This window comes from Talpa occidentalis, unplaced genomic scaffold (genome assembly GCF_014898055.3).
Source record: "Talpa occidentalis isolate TD23 unplaced genomic scaffold, MPIMG_talOcc4v2.1 talOcc4.3, whole genome shotgun sequence".
In the NCBI taxonomy this organism is placed as follows: Eukaryota; Metazoa; Chordata; class Mammalia; order Eulipotyphla; family Talpidae; genus Talpa; species Talpa occidentalis.
Window position 1 is genome coordinate 33,008,803 of NW_023603184.1, and position 21,483 is coordinate 33,030,285.

At 38.6% G+C, this 21,483-nt stretch overlaps 1 protein-coding gene across 4 annotated transcripts in view; it reads right to left on the minus strand.

The window, feature by feature from the left end:
* Positions 1-21,483, minus strand: part of HPS5 (HPS5 biogenesis of lysosomal organelles complex 2 subunit 2) — a 37,735-nt gene that overhangs the window by 11,635 nt on the left and 4,617 nt on the right. For 3 of the 4 annotated variants that reach the window (XM_037522732.2, XM_037522733.2, XM_037522735.2), the window contains 14 exons: positions 20,695-20,805; positions 20,453-20,517; positions 19,821-20,013; positions 18,338-18,471; positions 13,211-13,423; positions 12,559-12,630; positions 7,646-7,734; positions 6,518-6,696; positions 5,897-6,055; positions 5,160-5,346; positions 4,345-4,468; positions 3,344-3,493; positions 1,911-1,988; positions 1,019-1,596 (listed from right to left, as the gene is read on the minus strand). In XM_037522732.2, the coding sequence (XP_037378629.1) occupies positions 1,019-1,596; positions 1,911-1,988; positions 3,344-3,493; positions 4,345-4,468; positions 5,160-5,346; positions 5,897-6,055; positions 6,518-6,696; positions 7,646-7,734; positions 12,559-12,630; positions 13,211-13,423; positions 18,338-18,471; positions 19,821-20,013; positions 20,453-20,517; positions 20,695-20,805 (2,332 nt within the window). The remainder of the gene's footprint in view (positions 1-1,018; positions 1,597-1,910; positions 1,989-3,343; positions 3,494-4,344; positions 4,469-5,159; positions 5,347-5,896; positions 6,056-6,517; positions 6,697-7,645; positions 7,735-12,558; positions 12,631-13,210; positions 13,424-18,337; positions 18,472-19,820; positions 20,014-20,452; positions 20,518-20,694; positions 20,806-21,483) is intronic. The other variant, XM_037522736.2, reaches the window with a different exon arrangement.

Sequence of the window (21,483 nt, forward strand, 5' to 3'; positions counted from 1 at the left end):
CACCCTCCCGTGCTTCTGACTGTACCCAGTGCATGTATAAACAAACAAACAAACAAATAAATAAATGAAACATGCCTCTATTAAAAAAAAAAAAAAGAGCATGACAAGCAGTGTGACCTTGCATAAAGTGTGAACTAGTGACTGTAAGCCAAAATCTCTGAAGCAGACAAGCAAGTTCTTTACCCGTATCTATCCTCTTCCCTTTGGACATTTGGACAGGTTACACTTTCCAGTCTCTTCTGCAGATAGGTGGAGTCATGTAATAGAATTCTCACCCAATGGAGTACAAACAGGTCACTAACTGACCTAAAAGAGCATATTTACACTTCTACAAGCTCTCTTCTGGACACAGCAACCCAACCTCCATCACTGTCTTTAAGGGAGGAAGGAGTTCAAAAAAATGGAAGGAACTTGGAGCCCTGGATTACCACATGGAAGAAGGCTGCCCACTGACCTAGAAAAATCTGTTCTGGACAGATATATATGAGCAAGAAATTAACTTCTATTATAGTTGAGTCATTATAATAGTTTAGCCTACTTGACTATTAAAACCTCTCTGTGCCTCAATTTCCTCACCTACTAAAGAGTAATGCGATCATCTACTCTAGAGGATGTTGTAAGGATGAAATGAAATAATGCCTGTGAAGTGCTTAGTGTATCCGGCATACAAGGAGTATTCAATAAGTGGTTTATATTATTTCTATATTAGTAAGTTACGTGAAAGATTTTCTTAGTTTTACATATGTGCATTTATAAAGACTTTATGTTAACTCCAACTTCTCCAAGCTATTTCACTTTCTAAATGTGCTTGTGAGACAAATAAAACTAATTTTTTATAATACAGTTGGCAAATTAAACCAAGGTCTGAGGAACCATAAAAGATTGAGTGGTAACAGAATGAAGGTTAACTAGAACAGAGGTGATTGTCTATTTAAATCACTTTCTTAACACAAAAATACCAAGATACTATTGTTCTCCATACCAATTTTTCTTTTTAGTAAGGTAATCTGATAATTACCTTTCAATCCTTCAATAAAAGTGTCCCAAACCAAAGGACAGTTAGTGTAACTAAACTTGATACTCTCCTTTGTTCTTTTCAAGTCCAGTAGAAAAAAGTACTTCTTTAGGAACTGACAAGTTAGAATTTCAGGTGAGTGTTGCTGTGAAGTGTGGTCCACATGTCCATTTGTGCTTTCAATCTCAGAATTCAATACATTCAATTCCAAACATAATGTTGTCAATTCTGCCAGCTCCTTCTGAAGACGGTTTGCTATGATGCAAGGAGGATATACTTGAAAAAAGTCATCCAAGGGCTCGCTCTGACTACTTACAGATTCACATGTCGTTTGATCAAGGGTGTCTTCATTGCCTGAAAAGACCTCTTTTATTTCTTCATTCTCTTCATCTAATATTTCCTTTTTTGATTCGTCAAGTAAGAGCACATCCTGGTTTGATTTTGTGGCTGAGCTGCTAGTATCTGAAATGCCTAAAAAGTCCTTCATGGCAAAAGTTTTTTCTAACTGTGAAAGCCACTCCTGTAAAACCATTCTCAGAGACTTGGGCTCAAATAAAATCAGTGGGTCCTGTAGTTTAGTCCTGTACAAAACAGACAAGTATGACATTCAAGTTTCATGTACTTTTTTAAAAAATGAATTATTTCATGCTAAATAAACCTAAGGAATACAATGTAATTATCTGGAATAAATGTTACTATTTAACTCTTTAAGTAAAAATTAGCTAAGCAAGATGATAACACAGGTAATATATTAACTTTGTACAAATTCTTGAATTTGAATTCTAAATTCAATTCCAAATGAGACTACTTCTGCCCCCACTATCTCAGGACCACTACTGATGATCTCAAAAAGTCATTCCCATTCATTACAAATTTCTCATTCTTAAATACTCACATTGCTTCTTCTGTTGCTATTTTGAGCTCCTGGAGCTTGTCATCTTCTGGAGGTTGACTAGTTTCTTCTTTTTGTCCCCTCAAAAAGTGTCAAAAGAGAGGGAGTCTGAGTTTTCTTAGACAATTATAAGCAGCAGGTATTACACTCAATGTTATGAGACAAAAAAAAAGAATATAAAAATAAGCACATGGCCTCAAGATGAGCAGGTTCTAGTCAAAAGAAAGGCATTCAAACAACTAAGTAATATAAAAGCAAGTGAAAGAAATGCTGAAAAGCAGCACAATTGTGCTATGGGGCCTCCTCGGTGCCCACAGCCTCTGCAGCACCAGTTCGATCCTCGGCTGCCGGGCGAGGGTCCCACATGGCGCGTAGACCTCTCCTGCCGCCCGCTGCTCCCCTCAGCAGTGTGCTTCGGTCCTTCTGCCTATTCTGTTCCCTGCTCTGGCTCTAGTGAATTCTCTCACCCTCCCGCACTTCTGACTTTCTGACTGTACCCAGTGCTTGTATCAATCAATAAATAAATCTTAAAAACAAAAAAAAAAAACAACTGTGCTATGAAAGCATAAGGGAATGATTATTTAACTAGGCAAAGGAAGCTTAAGGAGGTGATATTTGTTAGGAAAAATAGAGGGAAGAATTCTGCAGTTGGAAGATAGCATCAAGAAAGTAGTATCAGTACACATCAGGTCCTCTGACAGGACTAGATTTAGAGAGCTAAGAAGGATGTGGTTGGAGATCAAGCTGGAAAGTTTGGCTGAGGTCAATTTGAGAGTTGCCTTAAATACCATAGCCATATCTACACATTTTTCTATGAACACAGGGATTCTCTAAATCATTCTGAAGATATCATATCATTCATCTTACCTAACTGTCCTCAATCACTGGGCATGTGGGTCTCTCTCAATTCCTGGAAGAGTGCTAAACTCATTGGCCTCTAATGTTCAGATTCTCTGAACTATGTGATGAGGTAGAAACTCAATGGACAAGAGACTTCACACTGAGTTAAACCAAGGGCTTTGCTACCACCCTATGGCCACAGAAGGACCATGCAACCAGCATATCATAAGAAGGTCTATGAAAAGACATCTCATCATGTAGGCCAGAAAATATTAGCCACTTACTCTGAATTAACAGACTTGCTATGGATTTATGTAATTTTTCAACGCTCATTTTGTGGTATTCAATTTTTATGAGTTACACAAACAAGAACCACGTCATTCATGTGCCTTCTGCTACGTGAGAAAGTCATGGCTTTCTTCAAACCAATAGCTAGATCCTCTAGAATTTATACAGATCTGCCTCTCTGATCCCTCTAGTTCAACAGACAGCCCCCCTGAGACACAATGGTGAAGGTCAGAGTGAACGGATTTGGCTGGATTAGGCACCTTGTCATCAGGGCTGCTGATGACACAAATCTATACACAAGAGCTTACTTAGTCTCTTCCTCCTTTGGACAGGTGACTGCACTCACATCCTCTTCACATGATGCCTCATCGCTTCTGGATTCTGGTCTTACTTTCAAATCAGGGCTTGTATGGAGAGTGCCAATCTTCTCAGTAGTTTTACGCACAAAGCTGGAAACACTGCAAGTCAAATACCAAAAATTAATATGAAAAAATATCATGACTGCAAAGAATGAAAAATTCTTTACATGACTGCTCTGTGTTCCCATTAGTCTGGGGAAGGTAAATTGGACTTAAAAAAAAGAAACTGTATAGCAACTTCTCTGATCAACTACATATTTCACATAAGTACACATAAATTTACAATATAGTAAGAATTCTCTTCATTTACTAAATTGCCTTGATTCGGTGCTAAAGAAAAGGTCTTTAGCTCCAACTATGTCTGCAATGTTTCTGTCAATGAAGGCAAAGGGGGCCATGTGATTGTCACTTGCCCCACACTGGCCAGAGAACTAACAAAGAATTTTTTCATAAACCTCAGCTGTTCACTACTCAATATATCCTTAAGTAAAATTTATATCCAGTAAGACTCAGATAAGTAATTAAAGCTGAACAAAGTCTCTCTTAAAATCAAATGCCAAGCCTGGTCCCAGGGAGTAGTTCAAAATACTTCTGACAGTGTCTCATTCTGAGTGCAAACTGCAAGAGAATCAAGAAGTGACCAATAATATGTAGAAACTGTTCCTTTCAGAAGATGAGGAAAAAACAGTGTCAAACTTATTGCTTGGCGGGGGCAGAGTGGAGACATACCTCTAACAACTCAAATATCTAGCTGCTCATACAAAGAGGGAAGCTAAATCCCCCAAAATGGAAATGAGAAGTTACCAGTTTCATGTAAGAGGTTATATGAGAAATAACCTAGAGACCTCTTTTTTCCTAATTTAAAGTATCTTTTCATTCTCAGCACAAAGTACCTAATGTGACAACTGAAGTAAAACCAGAAATGGGATTAAATGAAAAGACTAATTTACCTTTCCTTGACAGCCTGAAGAGACACAAGAGGAGATGGAGAACGAAATGGTAATGGAATGCCGAAGGGGAGAAAAGTTTCATTCTTATCTGTCTCAAACATCACTGGAACATGAGAAACAGTGTCTGATGAATGGAATCAGGGGAAAAGAAAAAATCTAATCACAGGGGAGTTATTTACTCAACACATCATTCTAAAGAAATTCTGAAATGAATAAACCAGAGGAAATGAAAGATTCAATATCAAAATCACAAGTGACCCAGATACAAATGAGCAGAACACAAGCTTACAAGATGCAAGGGATGGTCCACATGTGAAACACTTAGTCAGGTACCTGCATTTTCCTACTAACCCTGAATCCCCATAAGTCAAAAAGGAAGTTTAGAGTCTCAATTAATGTCTTCTCAACAGTTCAGTCACAGGAATACTCGAACATCAAAAAGTGAAGGCAATGACCCCCAAAACTGTAGCAATATTTCATTCCTAATGGAAAATAATTTGGTTAGTGAGGGTAAAATGGTTCCACTCTTTTGGTTAATGATCCCCTTTCTTAACTTTCCAGCATGCTGATAATCAAAATCAAGTACTTTATCAATATCAGCCTACACATGAGAGAAAAAAAAAAAAAAACAACTAAACATAAATCCACTCTTTTAGTGCCAAGCTGATCTACAGGTACAGATGGCAAGTCTATCAACATAATAAAAATTATTAATACTCGGTAAGAAATTCTATGCACAAGATAATCCTGGCAAACAAGAAGTCAGAGAAAGTAACTGCTTCATATGAGCAACCAACAAGAGACACATTCATCACCTTCATTTCCATGTGAGCCACAACACTGATCTGGTTGGTCCTCTTCCTGATGTGAGGTGAATTCTTTCAGCCTCTCGTCTTCTGAAAAGGTTTGGCTATGAAGCGAACAAGAGTCCTCATCGGACTGACTGCCTCTTCGACTACTAATGATACGATAAATACCAGAGTCCAAGATGCTGAAACTTTCCTAAAAATAAAAATAATTCCAAAAAAACACAGTAAACTTTTCTTTCTAGCACAATATAACTTTTTAGGACAAAAAGCAACATTAAAAATAGCCAGTCAATAACAACAATTATGGCTTATTAGAACCAACCAGTGAGCAATGGCTTCTGGAAGCTGGGTCACTCTCATGTGTTAACAGCATCATGCAACCATATTTCTCTAGTTTGTCCCCATAAAGTCTGAGAGAATAAGAATTAAATGACACAATCCTGAGCTGTGCTGAGACTCAAATTAGTGTGAAGCATTTAGAATCATATATTGTGCTGGAGGCAACACAAAATACATTTGCAAACAGAATACAATAAACAAAACAAAGTTTGGCTTCAAGATACCCCTAAACAAAAGCTTCACAAGACTGTTCAACAGCTGAAAGAAAGTCCCCTCTTGACACTCCCTTCCCAAATATACTACATGAACAAGAAAAGTAAGTTTTGGGATCGTAGAGGTGAGTGAGTGCAACCTAAGGCAACCTTACTGTACAGTAAAGTCCTTTCAAAACTGAGAATACCTACATGTGATGAAATGGAGCTCCTTCTGCTACTGCAAGCTGAATCCAAAGGTTCAAATTTTAAGATCAAATCTTCCAGTTGAGAAATTAGATCACTACAGGTTGTGAGATCCAGCTGTGATTTCAAATGCTCCAGTTTATCTAGAGTCAAAGATTTTCTTCCCTAATGAAAGAATAAAACAGAAACTCAACAAATTAGCTTACTGTTTGTAACAAAATCTATACACAAATATCAATATATTGAAAAAGGTCTAACATAGAACATATAACCAATCTCAAAGGGGCTTTAAAAAGCCTTAACAAGCTAGAGAAAGAATTAATGAGAATTGCATAAGAATTAAGAATATAGTTAAGAGTAATGGTATACATAATCAACCCTCTTAAAACAAGGCCCGAAATTCAAATAAATTTGGGGGCAAATTCAGCAGTTTAAAAATTGAAAAGTATGCCTTTTTCTTATTTTCTACCCACCCCTAGATTTGTTTGATGTGCTTCTTTTGGGGATTTATTGTTGCTTTCTCTGAAAATTGTATAGAAAAGGCCAAAAACTATAAGCAACTTTGTAGCACAGTCCTTCAAGGAGAAAGGTTTTTAACTGCTAATTAGTAGGTAAACTCTGACTCACTCTGCAAGCAATGATAGAATTTTGGAAAAGACAACAAGTACGAGCAGCGAGGTTCCATAGGCCTCTCCTTAGCAGGCGTTCCACACAGCGTTCCACAGATAACAGGGAAAGATGTGAGACTTTCCCACTTAAGTGTAAACAGATCAACTCATTCTTGCAGACAGCTACATCCTGAATGTCTATAAAAGCACAGGGGTAAAAACATGGGATGTTAACCAAATACTCCTTTTCCCTATTTGCAAGGATTAAATTATTCCAATAAATTAACTTTTTTATAGAGTTTGGCTAGATTGAATTTCACTCCTATATTTGTACTTGCATTTCAATGAAGAAATCATATACTAGACACTTCCATCAAGAATGGAAGACACAGAGAAAGAAACACTTTTAATCTACTATCATATTTAAGATACTATTTTCTGTGAAAAAGAATCTGGACTTTAAAAGAGAGCACTCTACATTAGAGGCAGACTGTAACATTTCTGAGAAGTACATTCTGATGTCAATGAAAGGCTTTTAATACATTATGTAAACCAACAGTTCATGAAAAAATAACTGCCTTGGCTGAATATCATGAAAGGACTTAAGTAGTTTTTATGGACACCCGTAGGGAACTTAATGTACAAGGAATCAGTGGTGATCAGATTGGTAGTTTTTCTTTTTTAAACTTTTACAAAACAGAAAATCCAAAGTCAATATACATTTCTTCTGACCAGCAATGCTAATAATGCTAGAGTTCCTCCATTTCTGGTTTAATTTAAAGGAATACAGAGAATGATTTTTCTGTCTCAGTCACATACAATGACTGTTGTTCCTACAAGGACTTGTAGAACTCCCAACTATGAGGACATGAAATTTCTAACAGGGCTAGAATAAAGATTCAGAGTAAGTTGAGGGAAAAAATTAACTCATTCAATACTTCACACTGGCTACTAACACTTAAGAATGAATGAAATTGTATTTTAAATTACCCATGAAAAACTAGGTAACTAAACACAAGTTGACAAATGACTGCTTAGGGATACCTTACCATGGGAAACATCTGTAATGTTTATCTTTAAAAGGCATGTCACCTCAGACTACTTTTCCACTTCTTAAATAAATTTATTTAAATTTTAATAAAATTACCTTTGACTTGACTCCAAAGAAGAACTTGAACATTCTGAGGAATGAAAATATAAATTCCTCTTTCAGTCCATGTCAGCACACAATGCTCACTGTAAGTGAAAATGGAAGTCAAGAGAATTCTAATTTGATCAAGTACATAAGTCTATGATAAAGTAATTCACTGAATTCAGACCTTCCCATTAGTAAATTCAGACCATACAAAGAAAAAACAACAGTGATCCAGCTAATTAAGTACTAACACTTCTTGCCTGTCTGTACTAGCCTACTTTTTCCTGTCTATAAAAAACAGTATAGTCTACAGCCATACCACGCTGAACGCATCTGATCTCGGCTAAAAAATGGTATGTTACAGTGTCAAATTGGGTGGGGTGGGGGAATTTCAGATCCATATCTTCTAAAAAATAAAAGGCTGGTATCTTACTTAATGTTTGTTAAAGCAATTAAATTCATATTTGGTATAACAGGAAATGTAAGACTAAACGTAACCTCTTACCCCCAATCACTGTTCTGATAGTAACTTTTAATGTTTTGACATCCTAATTATACATGGGCAAGAAAAGTTTAAAAATTCCTGGTCAACTACATGGTAGGAGCTTTATTTAAAAATTTACCAATATTCAGTAACATTATAACAACTCACCAAGACAGATAGATGTGCTGTTCATATTTTATGAAAGGGAAACTGAAGCGCAGAGAAATAAAATAATATGTCCAAGGTCATTCAACATGAGTGATGAAGAATCAGAATTTATAACCTGAACTTTTTTCTCTACATTTCAAAATCTACTTCTTCCTTCACATATCCTCACTGGTCCACCCACTATGATCTGGAATCCTAAAAATTTCACTTAATTTCATTCTCAAAAAGTCATAGATTTCCTAACTGTCAAACCCAAAAACTGTCCTCAATTCCCTTCTTCTTGATACCCAAGCAGGGATCAAACTGGTTGACTATTCCTTCCTTCCTAAATCTCACCTCCTCGTATTCTAAGACACTGCATCACTTTCTTGGTCCACTTTCCTTTCCAGGTGTCTGGTATAGTCCACGCATGCTCTTCTCTTTCATACTCCTTTGCTCAAATCTCTCACTCTCTCAAAGTGACTACTATTTTTTTATATATCACTGGTAATCTCTGCTTCTTTCCCCTAGTAAGACATCCCCCTATTTATAATGTCTTCATTTGAGTCACCTCTCAAGGATCAGCAAAAGTTCTATCTCCTCTGTAATCCTCCCCATTAGTCCACAGAAATCACTCACCCTGCTCATAACAATCATGCACTACACTCTCACAACTCTTGCATTTTACTGTTGTTAAGCTTTTCAGAAATAAACCACATCTCTCAAAATATTAAAATTTTAACAGGGACTTCTTTTTTCTAGCTCTAAGAATACTAAAAATATTATAGTACCATGTGCCTATGATATTAAGAATGGTATTTTGATAGGAATTGGGTCCTCGGGCAAATATTAAAATATATTTTTTTAAGATTTTATTATTATTATTATTTTTATTTATACAATAGCTGGGATACAAGCCAGAAGAGCACGAGGGTGAGAGGATTCACCAGAAACAGAGTGGGGAACAGAATAGGCAGATAGACCAAAAGCACTGCTGAGGGGAGCAGCGGGCCCAACAGGAGAGGTCTGCCATGCCATGTGGTAATCTCCTTGGCCGGCCGGGAATCAAACCCGCACTACAGAGGCTGCGGACAGCTTCACAGCGCTGTGCTCAACCCGCTGCGCCATCGGGGAGGCCCAAATATTAAAATATTTTGCCAATGGGCCTCCCCAGTGGTGCAGCGGTTGAGCGCTGTGTTGCAAAGCTGCCCGCAGCCTCTGCAGGACCAGTTCGATCCCCGGCTGCTCCCCAGCCACCAGAGGAGGGTCCCACATGGCGCGCAGACCTCTCCTGCCGCCCGCTGCTCCCCTCGGCAGTGTACATCAGTCCTCCTGCCTGCTCTGCTCCCCGCTCTGGCTCTGGTGAATTCTCTCACCCTCCCGCGCTTCTGACTGTACCCAGTGCTTGTATAAATAAATAAATAAATAAATAAATAAATAAATAAATAAATAAATAAATAAATATTTAAAAAAAAAATTTTTTTGCCAATATGAAAGACCGTATCACTGCTCTTAAAGTAATCTTTGTTGGGCCTCCCCAGTGGTACAGCGATTGAGCGCTTGGTTGCGAAGCTACCCGCAGCCTCTGCAGTGTCGGTTCGATCCCCGGCTGCTCCCCAGCCACCAGAGGAGGGTCCCACATGGCGCGCAGACCTCTCCTGCCGCCCGCTGCTCCCCTCGGCAGTGTACATCAGTCCTCCTGCCTGCTCTGCTCCCCGCTCTGGCTCTGGTGAATTCTCTCACCCTCCCGCGCTTCTGACTGTACCCAGTGCTTGTATAAATAAATAAATAAATAAATAAATAAATAAATAAATATTTAAAAAAAATTTTTTTGCCAATATGAAAGACCGTATCACTGCTCTTAAAGTAATCTTTGTTGGGCCTCCCCAGTGGTACAGCGAATGAGCGCTTGGTTGCGAAGCTACCCGCAGCCTCTGCAGTGTCGGTTCGATCCCCGGCTGCTCCCCAGCCACCAGAGGAGGGTCCCACATGGTGCGCAGACCTCTCCTGCCGCCCACACCTCTCCTCCACGCTGCTCCCCTCAGCAGTGTACTTCGGTCCTTCTGCCTGCTCTGCTTCCTGCTCTGGTAAATTCTCTCACCCTCCTGAGCTTCTGACTGTACCCAGTGCTTGAATGAACGAATAAATAAATAAATAAATATTTAAAAAAAAGTAATCTTTGTCACAAAGATGGAGGAAATGGACAGAATCTTAGTTCAAGGTAAGTAAAATCAGAAGGCTATCTTCAGGAACTAGAGGAAAAGAAAAACAAGAGCTAAGATGATTCACAAGTAAAGATATACAACATCATGATTTTGATGCTGAATTTGATATGCAGCTTAGAAAGATGCCTTAGGAATAGCAACCTAGATTATATGAATGAGGGAGAGATTTAGATAGGTGTTGATTCTTTGTAATTTATACATCCCTAATCCCTTATCCTTTCACTAATAATAAACAGGCTTAATAGCAAGTTTAAAATGTTAAGGAAGGGGAAGTGATACCAGATTACCCAAAAGGAAACAAAGGGGTGTAAGGAGGGATATATGAGTTGAACAGTAAAGTTTACCATAAGAACACAAGTATACAGGTGAAGGGGAAAAATAAACAGGAACAAAAAGATCTCCTTATTCTCTTTAAAAAAAAAAAAAAAAAAACTTCATTGAATTATTTAACTATTATTTGGGAGCTTTCTATGTGCCCAGCATTGCTGCTATAATAAAAGAGTTGATAATCTGGTGCTGGGATGGACACTCAGAGTACAGTGAAAAAGTGAGGGTGATGGAGAAATGAACTAGTTTACTATGTTTATAAAGATCAAAGAAATGGGCAGAATCTTAGTCCAAAGTACATACAAAAATAACAATCTAAGCCAAGACTGGTGGAGGAAACAGCAAAGGCTTCAAAGTGGCATTAATTATTGCTTAAGCTAAGAGTAGGCAGAGCCAGATCATGAAGTGCTTTGTTTGCTATGGCAGGAACTGTAATAGGTGCTTAAAATAGCTTAACTCAAAGGAATAACTATCAGGAGAACCAAGCAAACTGTGTCCTGGTCATTAGAAAACATACTCTTGGACCATAGTCAACAATTACTAAGTATCTATTTTGTGCCAAGCACTAGGCCAAGCACTGTGAATAAAAGTGAAGAAGACAGACATAAATCCCTCATGGAATTTACTGTCCAGTAATAAGACAGACAGATAGGCATATATATATTGTATGAATATTATAAACTGTGTAAATTCTATAAAGGAAGAATTTTTAATATGCTTTATCTAATTATTGGGCAAATAAATGCCTTTTTTCCCAGTGATTTTTAGGGTAAATTGTGCATTTATGAAAATGTTATACTGTCTATAATTGACTTGTAAATACTTCAAGTGTAGGCAGTGCGACATATACATACATTAACTAGGGATAATTAACTAGCATTTCAAGTGTTTTTTTTAAAAATCACATTCTAAGAGTAATTAGTAGCCTTTGAAAGAACTCAATCATGAGTCAAATTCCATAAAACACTAGAACAACCTCTGACTAGCATTCTCTGAACCTGCATCATACAGTTTATTAATGAGCCTAAGGTTTATCAAAAATAATCTTTCATTGAGGGAATAAGCAGATTTCAAGATTGGCTCTACACACAGATCGCTGGGAAGTCAATAGTGGCACCCCCATGCCTGTAGAACAGGGAGCAAGAAACTGGCAAGCCCTACTGTGCACAGATAACCTTTATGGCACTCTCAGCTGCCACTTAATAGTGCATTCTCACACCTCATCCAACTAGAAAGCCAGCTGAATCTTGATGTTTAGAATACAGCTGGCTGAATCTACCTCAAGCAGCTTTTTCAGGCAAGGTACTTGTCGGAGTACCAAAAGGGTAGAAAGCTGAACTTCCACAAGCTTGCAAAAACAAATTCTACAGCTATTTTTGTTCTGGCTTGTTAAAAAACAGGTATATGAGTGGCAGACTTCATTCCAAGATTTGTTTTCATTGTGACATCCCACCAGGGATGTTACATAATCAAAATGTTCAAATTGGTTTAGGTCAGTTCAAATGTGAAAGGGAGCTGATCTATACAATCTTTTCATTCCTCTTGTATATAGAACACTTTACGTAACATCTAACAGTCATTTCCTAATTTTCTAAAAGTAGCTTAGTACAAAAACAACCTTAAAAAGCTAACTACCACAAAGCAAGAAACAGAGAAAAAGATAAATGTCCATTTAAAAAAAAAAAAAAAAAAAAAGATAAATGTCCATTTTTTTCTTTACAGATTTCAAAGGAGAAACTTACCTAAGATGCAAAAGTTTGGGAAAAGACAAAGACTGGGAAGAGCCAACTGTATGGTCATACTGAGGTTCAGATCTAGGAAGCAAAGATATCTATTAGTGATTTAATCAAGACATAAAAATTTCCCTATAAAGAAAAATTTTTGTCCCCCCAAACTAATTCAAGAGCATAACTGTCTGCCCTTATTTGGTTTGCTTTAATCATATAAAAGATCCTTGATTAAGGCCTACTGGTTTCTCTGAATTTTTTAATAAAATTCGATTTCACTCTTAAAAGGCATAAAATCTAATACATAGAGACTATCGGGGCCTCCCTGGTGGCACAAGGGGTTAAGACACAACCTATGAAACTATCTGGAGCCTCTGCAGCACGAATTTGATCCCTGGCAGCCAGGGAGCAACACACATGGTGCAGCAGACCTCTCCTGACTTGCCCGCTGCTCCCCTCAGCAGTGTATTTCAGTCAATCTGCCTGTTCTGTTCCCCACTCTGTCTCTGGTGAATCCTCTCACTCCCCCGCACCTCTGGCCTGAACCTCAATTCTTATAAGAGTAAATAAATAAATCTTTATAAAAAAAGAGAATATCAGAGATTTCAATATAACTCCTCCATGTGAATTTCAGAAATATTCATAACAAGTCACACAAAATCATTACCTTAGAGTAATGACAGGAAGAGGTGGAGATGAGAGGAGTTTCTTAAACTGATGTGTACTTATAACTTCCCCATCAAAGTTCACTTCCCACATCCTGGAGCCAGGACGAGCACAATATATCAGAGGCTGCTGGTTCACAGAACACCTTCCAGGAAAGAAACAAGCTCCATATTCTCCATCTCTTTCTTTGTTTCCAATTTTCCAAAACTTTTCTCTAATACACCAAATAAAAGAGAAGCACTTTTCTTACAAAAATCCGAAAGAACAATGACACTACCAATCAACATGGCTATAATAACCCACCCACAATGTCCTCTCATTCATATAAACAATATACAGTAAAGAACAACAAATGGAAAGGTCAAAAAGGGGTCCAGCTCTCACTTGCCATTAACTCTGTGACAGGAAACTGCCACAAATCACTTCTATTTGTACTTAGTTTATTATCCACAGAATGAGAGGATAGCAATTGATGTGAAGGCCCCTTTCAAATCTAAAAAATGAATGCTACCAAACCATTTCATGCATCCTTAAATTCTGCTATATGCTTTCCAAGTCACCTGTGGACACTCCATGGGAACGACTAATCACCATTCCAACCTTGTCTCTAAACCACTTGTCTGCCACAAACATCAAATAAATTCCTCACTCCTCAAAATGTCAAGTCTTTTTAAAACTCTGTACCTTGGAATATTTTGTTCTCTTATGATTGTATGAGCAAGATATATAAAATAGCTTAGCACACTGCCTGGGAACATGGAAGGTAATGATGATGGAAAGAATATTCTTCCTAAAAACTTCTAATTTTTTATGATTTAGCTCCATCATTCTTTCTTGACTCTTATAATTTGAAGTACATGTGTCCCATGCTACATTTTCATAGAACTTACCACATTACATGTGGTAACTGTGTTAACTGCCAGTAGTTAATGACATTCTTCAGAACAAAAGCCATTTATTAGTCTCCTTGAGTTGAGTTCCCAGTGTATAGCACAGCATCTGGGGCCCACAGAAAGCACTCAATACATAGTAGTGCTCAATATATCAGCATGGTTCCTTGAAGAATGAACTATTGGGTTGTCAGAAAAGTAATGACACATTTTTGCTTGAAAAACGTAGAAAAAATACATCATGACTTTCCAGTAACCCAGTAATATGCTCTCCAGTATGGATTTACTATGTGACCTTAAAAAATTCAACAAATATCCCTGTGCTTAATTGCTTCATGAAAAAACTGTAAAATCAGCTTTACTGTAAGAACATGCATGTGAATCTGAAATATGCAATATAAAGAGTAATGGTTTATTATTCATGTTCCTTATTTGGGAAATAAAATGTATTTACTTATTTTATACTCTATGCAGTGCCTAACATAGTTCTAAGGATCCAGAGGAGAGCAAAGAGTTTTTGCTAAGTGAACAAATACACTCAATTCACATTCTGATTTACATGCTCATTAATCTGACTTTCTACATTTTCAACAATATGTGACAGGCATAAAGCTGAGTATTTTATATACCTAGTTAACCCTTAAAGCTATCTCTATATCCTGGATGTGTCATAACTCATAAGGTTTTTAAAGTGGCAGAATCAGAATTTGAAAACAATGTCAGGTTCCATCAGCCAATGTTCCTTCCTACACTTCCTATACTACACCACTGTTCTTTGTTTCTGTTTGTTTTAATTCCCCCTGGGATCAACCTTATTGGTTAACAGTACTGACAGAAAGTAGGCAGTAGCTAGAGAGAGAAGCAAATTCACATATTAACAATTTGGGCAGTTTTTAGTAGCTTCAACTTATAATAAAAAAAAAAAAGGTTGTTGAAAGAAAATAAATTGATGAAAATAAAAAAAATTAAACACAAATTAAAATTTCAAATTATTGTATTATCTATATCCTCCCAAACTGGTAACAGAAAGTGGGCATTTCTAAAACATGTCATTTCAGCAGCAGGTTTTACATTATTCTCATAATCAACTCTAGTCTCACTAAAATGGGAAAACAGTGATTAATTAGCAGCTCTACCACACAAAGGGGGAAAAAAACCTTCACTTATTTAGCTCTTTCAGTCTTTCATGTGTACCCTTTCACCAAATTCTCAAACACCAACCAATAGGGTGTTTTTTGTTTGTTTGTTTGTTTGTTTTTTAAGATTTATTTATTTATTTATATTTTATTTATACAAGCACTGGGTACAGTCAGAAGCGCCGGAGGACGAGAGAATTCACCAGAGCCAGAGCGGGGAGCAGAGCAGGCAGAAGGACCAAAGTACACTGCTGAGTGGAGCAGCGGGCGGCAGGAGAGGTCTGCGCGCCATGTGGGACCCTCCTCCAGTGGCCGGGGAGCAGCCGGGGCTTGAACCGGCGCCGCAGAAGCTGCGGGCAGCCTTGCAACCCAGACCTCAACCGCTGCGCCACCGGCGAGGCCCTAGGGTGTTAATTCAATTCAGCGTTTTGATCACTTGTCAGAATTTTAGCTAAATTTCTGAATAGGGCTGTTTGGTAAACTTGAAAACCTATAAAGAATAGTTATAAACTTTGTGAAGCTAACAAATACTTCACCAAAATCTCAAGGGTACAGTTAATAGCCAAAGATCCATGGGTCAAAGGTTGAATTAGGAGGTAAGTGGGATTAGAGAAGGGTAACAAATCAAGAAAGGTTCTAATCTTGTCTGCTTCGTCCCTGCTGTGTGATGTTAGGCAAGCTCTTTAACTCACTAAAGTTTTTAGACTGCAAATATGAAAGGGTAACACTTGCTGATTTCTGTGTTAACTTCATCACTGATCTACAGTCTGAACTAAGTCAGAACCAAGTGCATCATCCTTCCTTCCAATTCCATGTAAATTGACAGCTATGTCTCCTGTTTCTCAAGCTGTTCATCTAGGTTCTCTGATTCCAGACACCTGCCAGCTGCTATTACTGGCCTCCTTCTCATGTGACCTTGCCATTCCAAGAAAATAAAACAAATACATTTTCTCCTCATTCTTCTCTCTACCATCCCTGGCAGTCAGCATAAAGTCTTTTTTTTTTTTTAAACTCTTTTTTTTTTTAAAGATTTATTTATTTATTTGTTTGTTTGTTTGTTTATACATACAAGCACTGGGTACAGTCAGAAGCGCGGGAGGGTGAGAGAATTCACCAGAGCCAGAGCGGGGAGCAGAGCAGGCAGAAGGACCGAAGTACACTGCCGAGGGGAGCAGCGGGCGGCAGGGGAGGTCTGCGCGCCATGCGGGACCCTCCTCCAGTGGCCGGGAAGCAACCGGGGATCGAACCGGGGCCGCATAGACTGCGGGCAGCTTCGCAACCCAGCGCTCTACCGCTGCGCAACCGGGGAGGCCCCAGCATAAAGTCTTTTAACCCTTTCAGAATTAACAGCCTCCTGATTTCTAGAATAGCAGTCTTTGGAGACAGATGAACCTCTGGGAATACACACTCTCCAACTAGGATAATTTTAAAGGACTCAATTTCTAATCTCTGGTTTCCTATTCATATGCTTTCTTTAAATGAATACTTCACTGTGTATGACATTTAAGGCCATCACTCTCAATATGGTACCAATTTACCTTCTTTTTCTCCTACAACTCAAGTTAGACTGGCAGGTTTTGGAATATGCCTAATTCTTTCTCACTTTCCCCCATCAAATTCTATTTCTTCCTACTAGAATACTCTCTCATATCCCTCTTCCTCCAAACTCCATATAGCAAAAATCCTCACCAAGATTACAGAAGTTTCCCTAAATCATGTACAGTGTTAGAACCAATGTTACCTCAATTAGAAAAAAATGTTAAAATTAAATATAACTGGGCCTCCCTGGTGGCATAGGGGTTAAGTCTCAGCGCTGTTACGCTATTTGCTACAGCCTGAGTTCGATCCCAGGCCAGGGAGCTAACCCACATATGGCACAGCAGACATCATCTGTCTTGCCCGCTGCTCCCCTTAGCAGTGTATTTCAGTAGATCTGCATGTTCTGCTCCCCACTCTGTCTCTGGTGAATCCTCACACCATGCCCTCCAACCTCTGGCTTACACCCCAGTTCTTCCATGTATAAGTAAATAAATCTAACTTTAAAAAATAAATAAATAAATAAATAACACTGTTCAGAGGTCTGGGGAGAAAAAAAGTTTCCTCCTCCCCCCACCATAAAAAATTATTGAAGCTAGGGCCTCCGCGGTGGCGCAGCGGTTGAGTGCTGGGTTGCGAAGCTGCCCACAGCCTCTGCAGTGCCGGTTCGATCCCTGGCTGCTCCCCGGCCACCGGAGGAGGGTCCCACATGGCGCACAGACCTCTCCTGCCACCCGCTGCTCCCCTCAGCAGTGTACTTCAGTCTGCCTGCTCCTGGCTCTGGCTCTGGTGAATTCTCTCACCCTCCCGTGCTTCTGACTGTACCCAGTGCTTGTATAACTAACTAACTAACTAACTAAATAAATAAATAAATAAATAAATCTTTAAAAAAAAAATATTGAAGCTAACTAGTGGGTTCATTGGGGATCATTACACAATTTTCTCTTTTCATGTATATTCTCAAGATTCTCCATAATAAATGTTTAAAAGAGGGATGGTCCTGAGGAATATAGCAGATGGCTAGGGCAAACAACAACAAAAAAAATGCCAGTGACTACTTCCCTATAGAAACAATAGCTGAGGAACTTCAGCACAGTGATACATAATATTCATTTCCTATTCTGTCCTGGTATTTCACAGCTACCACTAACAGACACACTACTTGGCCGGCCATTCGTTGGAACTCTGGTCCCAAGCTTAATTTCTGACAAAGGATTACTCAGTATTTTTCATCCTTTTTTACCCTTTAGTAAAAATCTATTAAATACACAACAAATTTAAACAACTAAATAAACTCAATAGGAAGACTTTCTAATCATTTAGTCTTCCCTCATGGCACTTAGGCCATGTGTCACAGGAGAGCTAGTTGAATACTTCTCTTAGACACATACCGGACGGTCTCAGTTTCCTCTCACTCCTCTCTATTCTCTAACATCAGCTTGCACACAGCTGGTCCCTAATTAATATCTGTATAGTTGAATTGAGGGGCATGGGCTACAGGATTTCTAAAGTCATGTCCACTTCTACCATTCTATATATCTTATGACTGCTGTTTCATCAATATACCTCTCAGTGTCACACAAGAAGGATCGAGTAAGTGAAGATACAAGTAGTCTTCCATCCAAATAATCTAACTGGACAACACAGGAGTCAACGGTTGTTATTGTTTGAACAGGAAACATCACAAAAGCAGCAGCTACCTAAATGGGACATGACAAAGAAATAAAATTTATCATTATATATACACAGAATTGCTTTCTCTTTACAGTAAGTCAGCCATTGGCAGAATTCTTCTTTTCCACCAGGACCCTATACAGAAATAAGCCAATGAGAGAGAAATGCCACACACATCTGATATTAACAGCCTGGGAGTAGAGGAACAATGAGAGATTGTCAACTCTGCTTGACAACAGATTGGGTGTTTTGTTAGGGTGATCTGAGCCTCAATCCCTCTCCTCTAACCATAACTATGGCGGGAAGCCTGGGGACCCACACAGCTGAGCAAAATCCAGGGGGTGCTTTAAGATTCCATTCATAATTGGTTACATACACCATAGACCAGCGAGAAAAATTAGGAGTCCCGACAGTTGATGCCATATGTATGCTTGCTATTTTAATCACACGCTAATAAGCATGTTTTCTTTCTTAATAGCCGCATATAAAAGAAAGATTGAGTTAAGTGAGCCACACACATGAAATAGTGCAAATTACTGAAGTTAGAGGGAAGCCATCAGAGAAACCACTGTGCAACAGTACCTAGATAAGCCAGGCTACTTTATGTACCACATATAAATAAGTCTTCCCAAAATTAATCATCTGGGCTCTAGATCAGTTCCCCAAGAATATAGTAGATAAAATCATGTCCTTTAACGAGGATGTGGAGAAAAAGGAACTCTCCTGCACTGCTGGTGGGAGTGCAAACTGGTCCAACCACTGTGGAGAGCTGTGTGGAGATTTCTGGACCTACTAAACATAGAGCTTCCATATGATCCAGCAATTCCACTCCTAGGTATTTACCCAAAGGACACAGAAACATCAATTCCAAAGAGCACCTGCACCCCTATGTTTATAGCAGCACTGTTTACAATAGCTAAGCTTTGGAAACAACTTAAATGCCCAAAAATAGATGACTGGATCAAGAAGATGTGGTACATATACACCATGGAATATTACTCAGCATTCAAAAAAGATAAACACATGCAATTTGCAGCAACATGGATGGCACTGGAAGGGATCATGCTCAGCAAAATAAGCCAGAAAGAAAAAGAAAAATACCGGATGGTCTCACTCATAGCAGGAATCTAGAAAACTTAAATAAGGGACCAGGAAAATGAATAACTATAAGAAAGTGAAAATCAACAAAAAACTATGAACCAGAGACACTCTATGGGGGGGTGGCAGGAGGGGAGGGGAGGGATTGGGGTCAAAATAAGGAGGTTGCAATTGTATGGGGAATATAAATGTAAAATTTATTTAAAAAAAAAATCGTGTCCTTTAAGTGACACCTTATATCTCGCCCACATACACAAAGAACTGAACTGGTTCTCACCTTTGCTTGTTTAGATGTGTTGAGTTTGATGGCAGAAACTTTCCCTGTATGATCACCTACAAAAACTCTAAGAATAGCTGTATCCCAACAAAGAGCTGTAACTTTTCGGCCTTTGTGTTCTGAAGACACACAAATTCGTTCTGGTTTCCCACGACGCTCTTGATTTAATTCCCAAACAACCACAAGACCTTGACTGCAAGAATTGAATCACCAAAGTAAATCTATGGCAGTGGTGAAAAGGGTACATACTATATCACAGTATAAACTATATTAAATATAATTTAACATAGTAAACTTTTGTTCTTCAGAAAAAAGGAAGTAGAAAGCCAATGCCCTTGCTTTCACCAGTAAAACCAGTATAATGGAGAATTTACATGTTCTAAATTATCTCTATTATCTTTCTTTTAAGGCCACTGAAATGTAGTTGCCGCAAATTAGCACTGTTGACAAACATTAGGGGGACTGTCCATCTTGGTTTGCCAGGGAATGGCAAGTTCCCCCAGACACAGGACTTTCAGTGCTAAAGTGGAACAGTCCTAAACAAACCAGGATGGCTGGTCATCCTAACATACAACTACATCGGTCAATTTAGAATGCATTTGGAAAAGATCAGTTTTGAAATAGTTTCTCACCTGGTAGCTACAGCAACATAATCATCATCATGTAAACAACAGGCAATCTGAGAAATTGCACCTTCCTAGAGCATAAAAGGAAACATATTAGGCAGCTCCTCAAAAAAGGACCATTTTTTTTTACTCTTCAGTTTCAAGTTTTACATTCTTCTTTTAATTCAAAGCATTATTTATAATGGAGAAATGTGCATTTATGAAAAATACTCTGAATGATGTATGACAGGGCTGTCCCTTAACCTTACCCTGTGTTGAAGAAAAAACCTGTGCTTCCAACCTTCTTTCTGAATGAGATTGAGTCCTCCTCCTGAGCTGCCCAAAGCCAACCATTTCCGAGACACAGCTATGCTTGTGCACTAAAAAGCATAAAACAGACAAGTATAAGGTCATCATGGTCTCTTAACTAAATAAAACTATTCACTGGAAATACTGAGATCTGTGAACCAGGTTCCTCCCACAACTCCACTCTCTGCCCAGATGGACACCACATAATGACACTCATTTTCTCATTCTCATATAATGGAAAATACAGAAGAAAGAACATTTTGGTTTTAAATTTTTAATTGAACCTCAAAATGGTTGAATAGCAGAATTGTATGAATGAGCAATTTTCCCTTGATGAAAGCCAGTTATAAGCCATTCATCTTTTGTGTATGTTGCCTATGTCATTCCAATCCTGGAAGATCAAATAAGTCTCTAGGGGATAAAGCAACCACTTGAATCATTTGCTCACTTAAATCATTTCCAGTTTGTATGATTAGCACAAAACACCCACAGCTCTCAGAGCAAGGGAGACTGCAGAGGACAAAGATGAAGGTACTCTTATGTCTCCCCACACGCTCAGCCTACTGGTTCTTCTCCTTCACCACAAAAAAGCAGTGGCCATGCTTTGCTCATACTGTTCCCAATGTCCTGGCAAAGATTACTGGATGGCTGACAAACATTCCCAACCTTCTTCAATCTTGTTGTTCTCCACTATAGGAGATGGAAACCATAAGCTTTCACTTATCAAGTTTGTCTTGCATCTAGGGGGA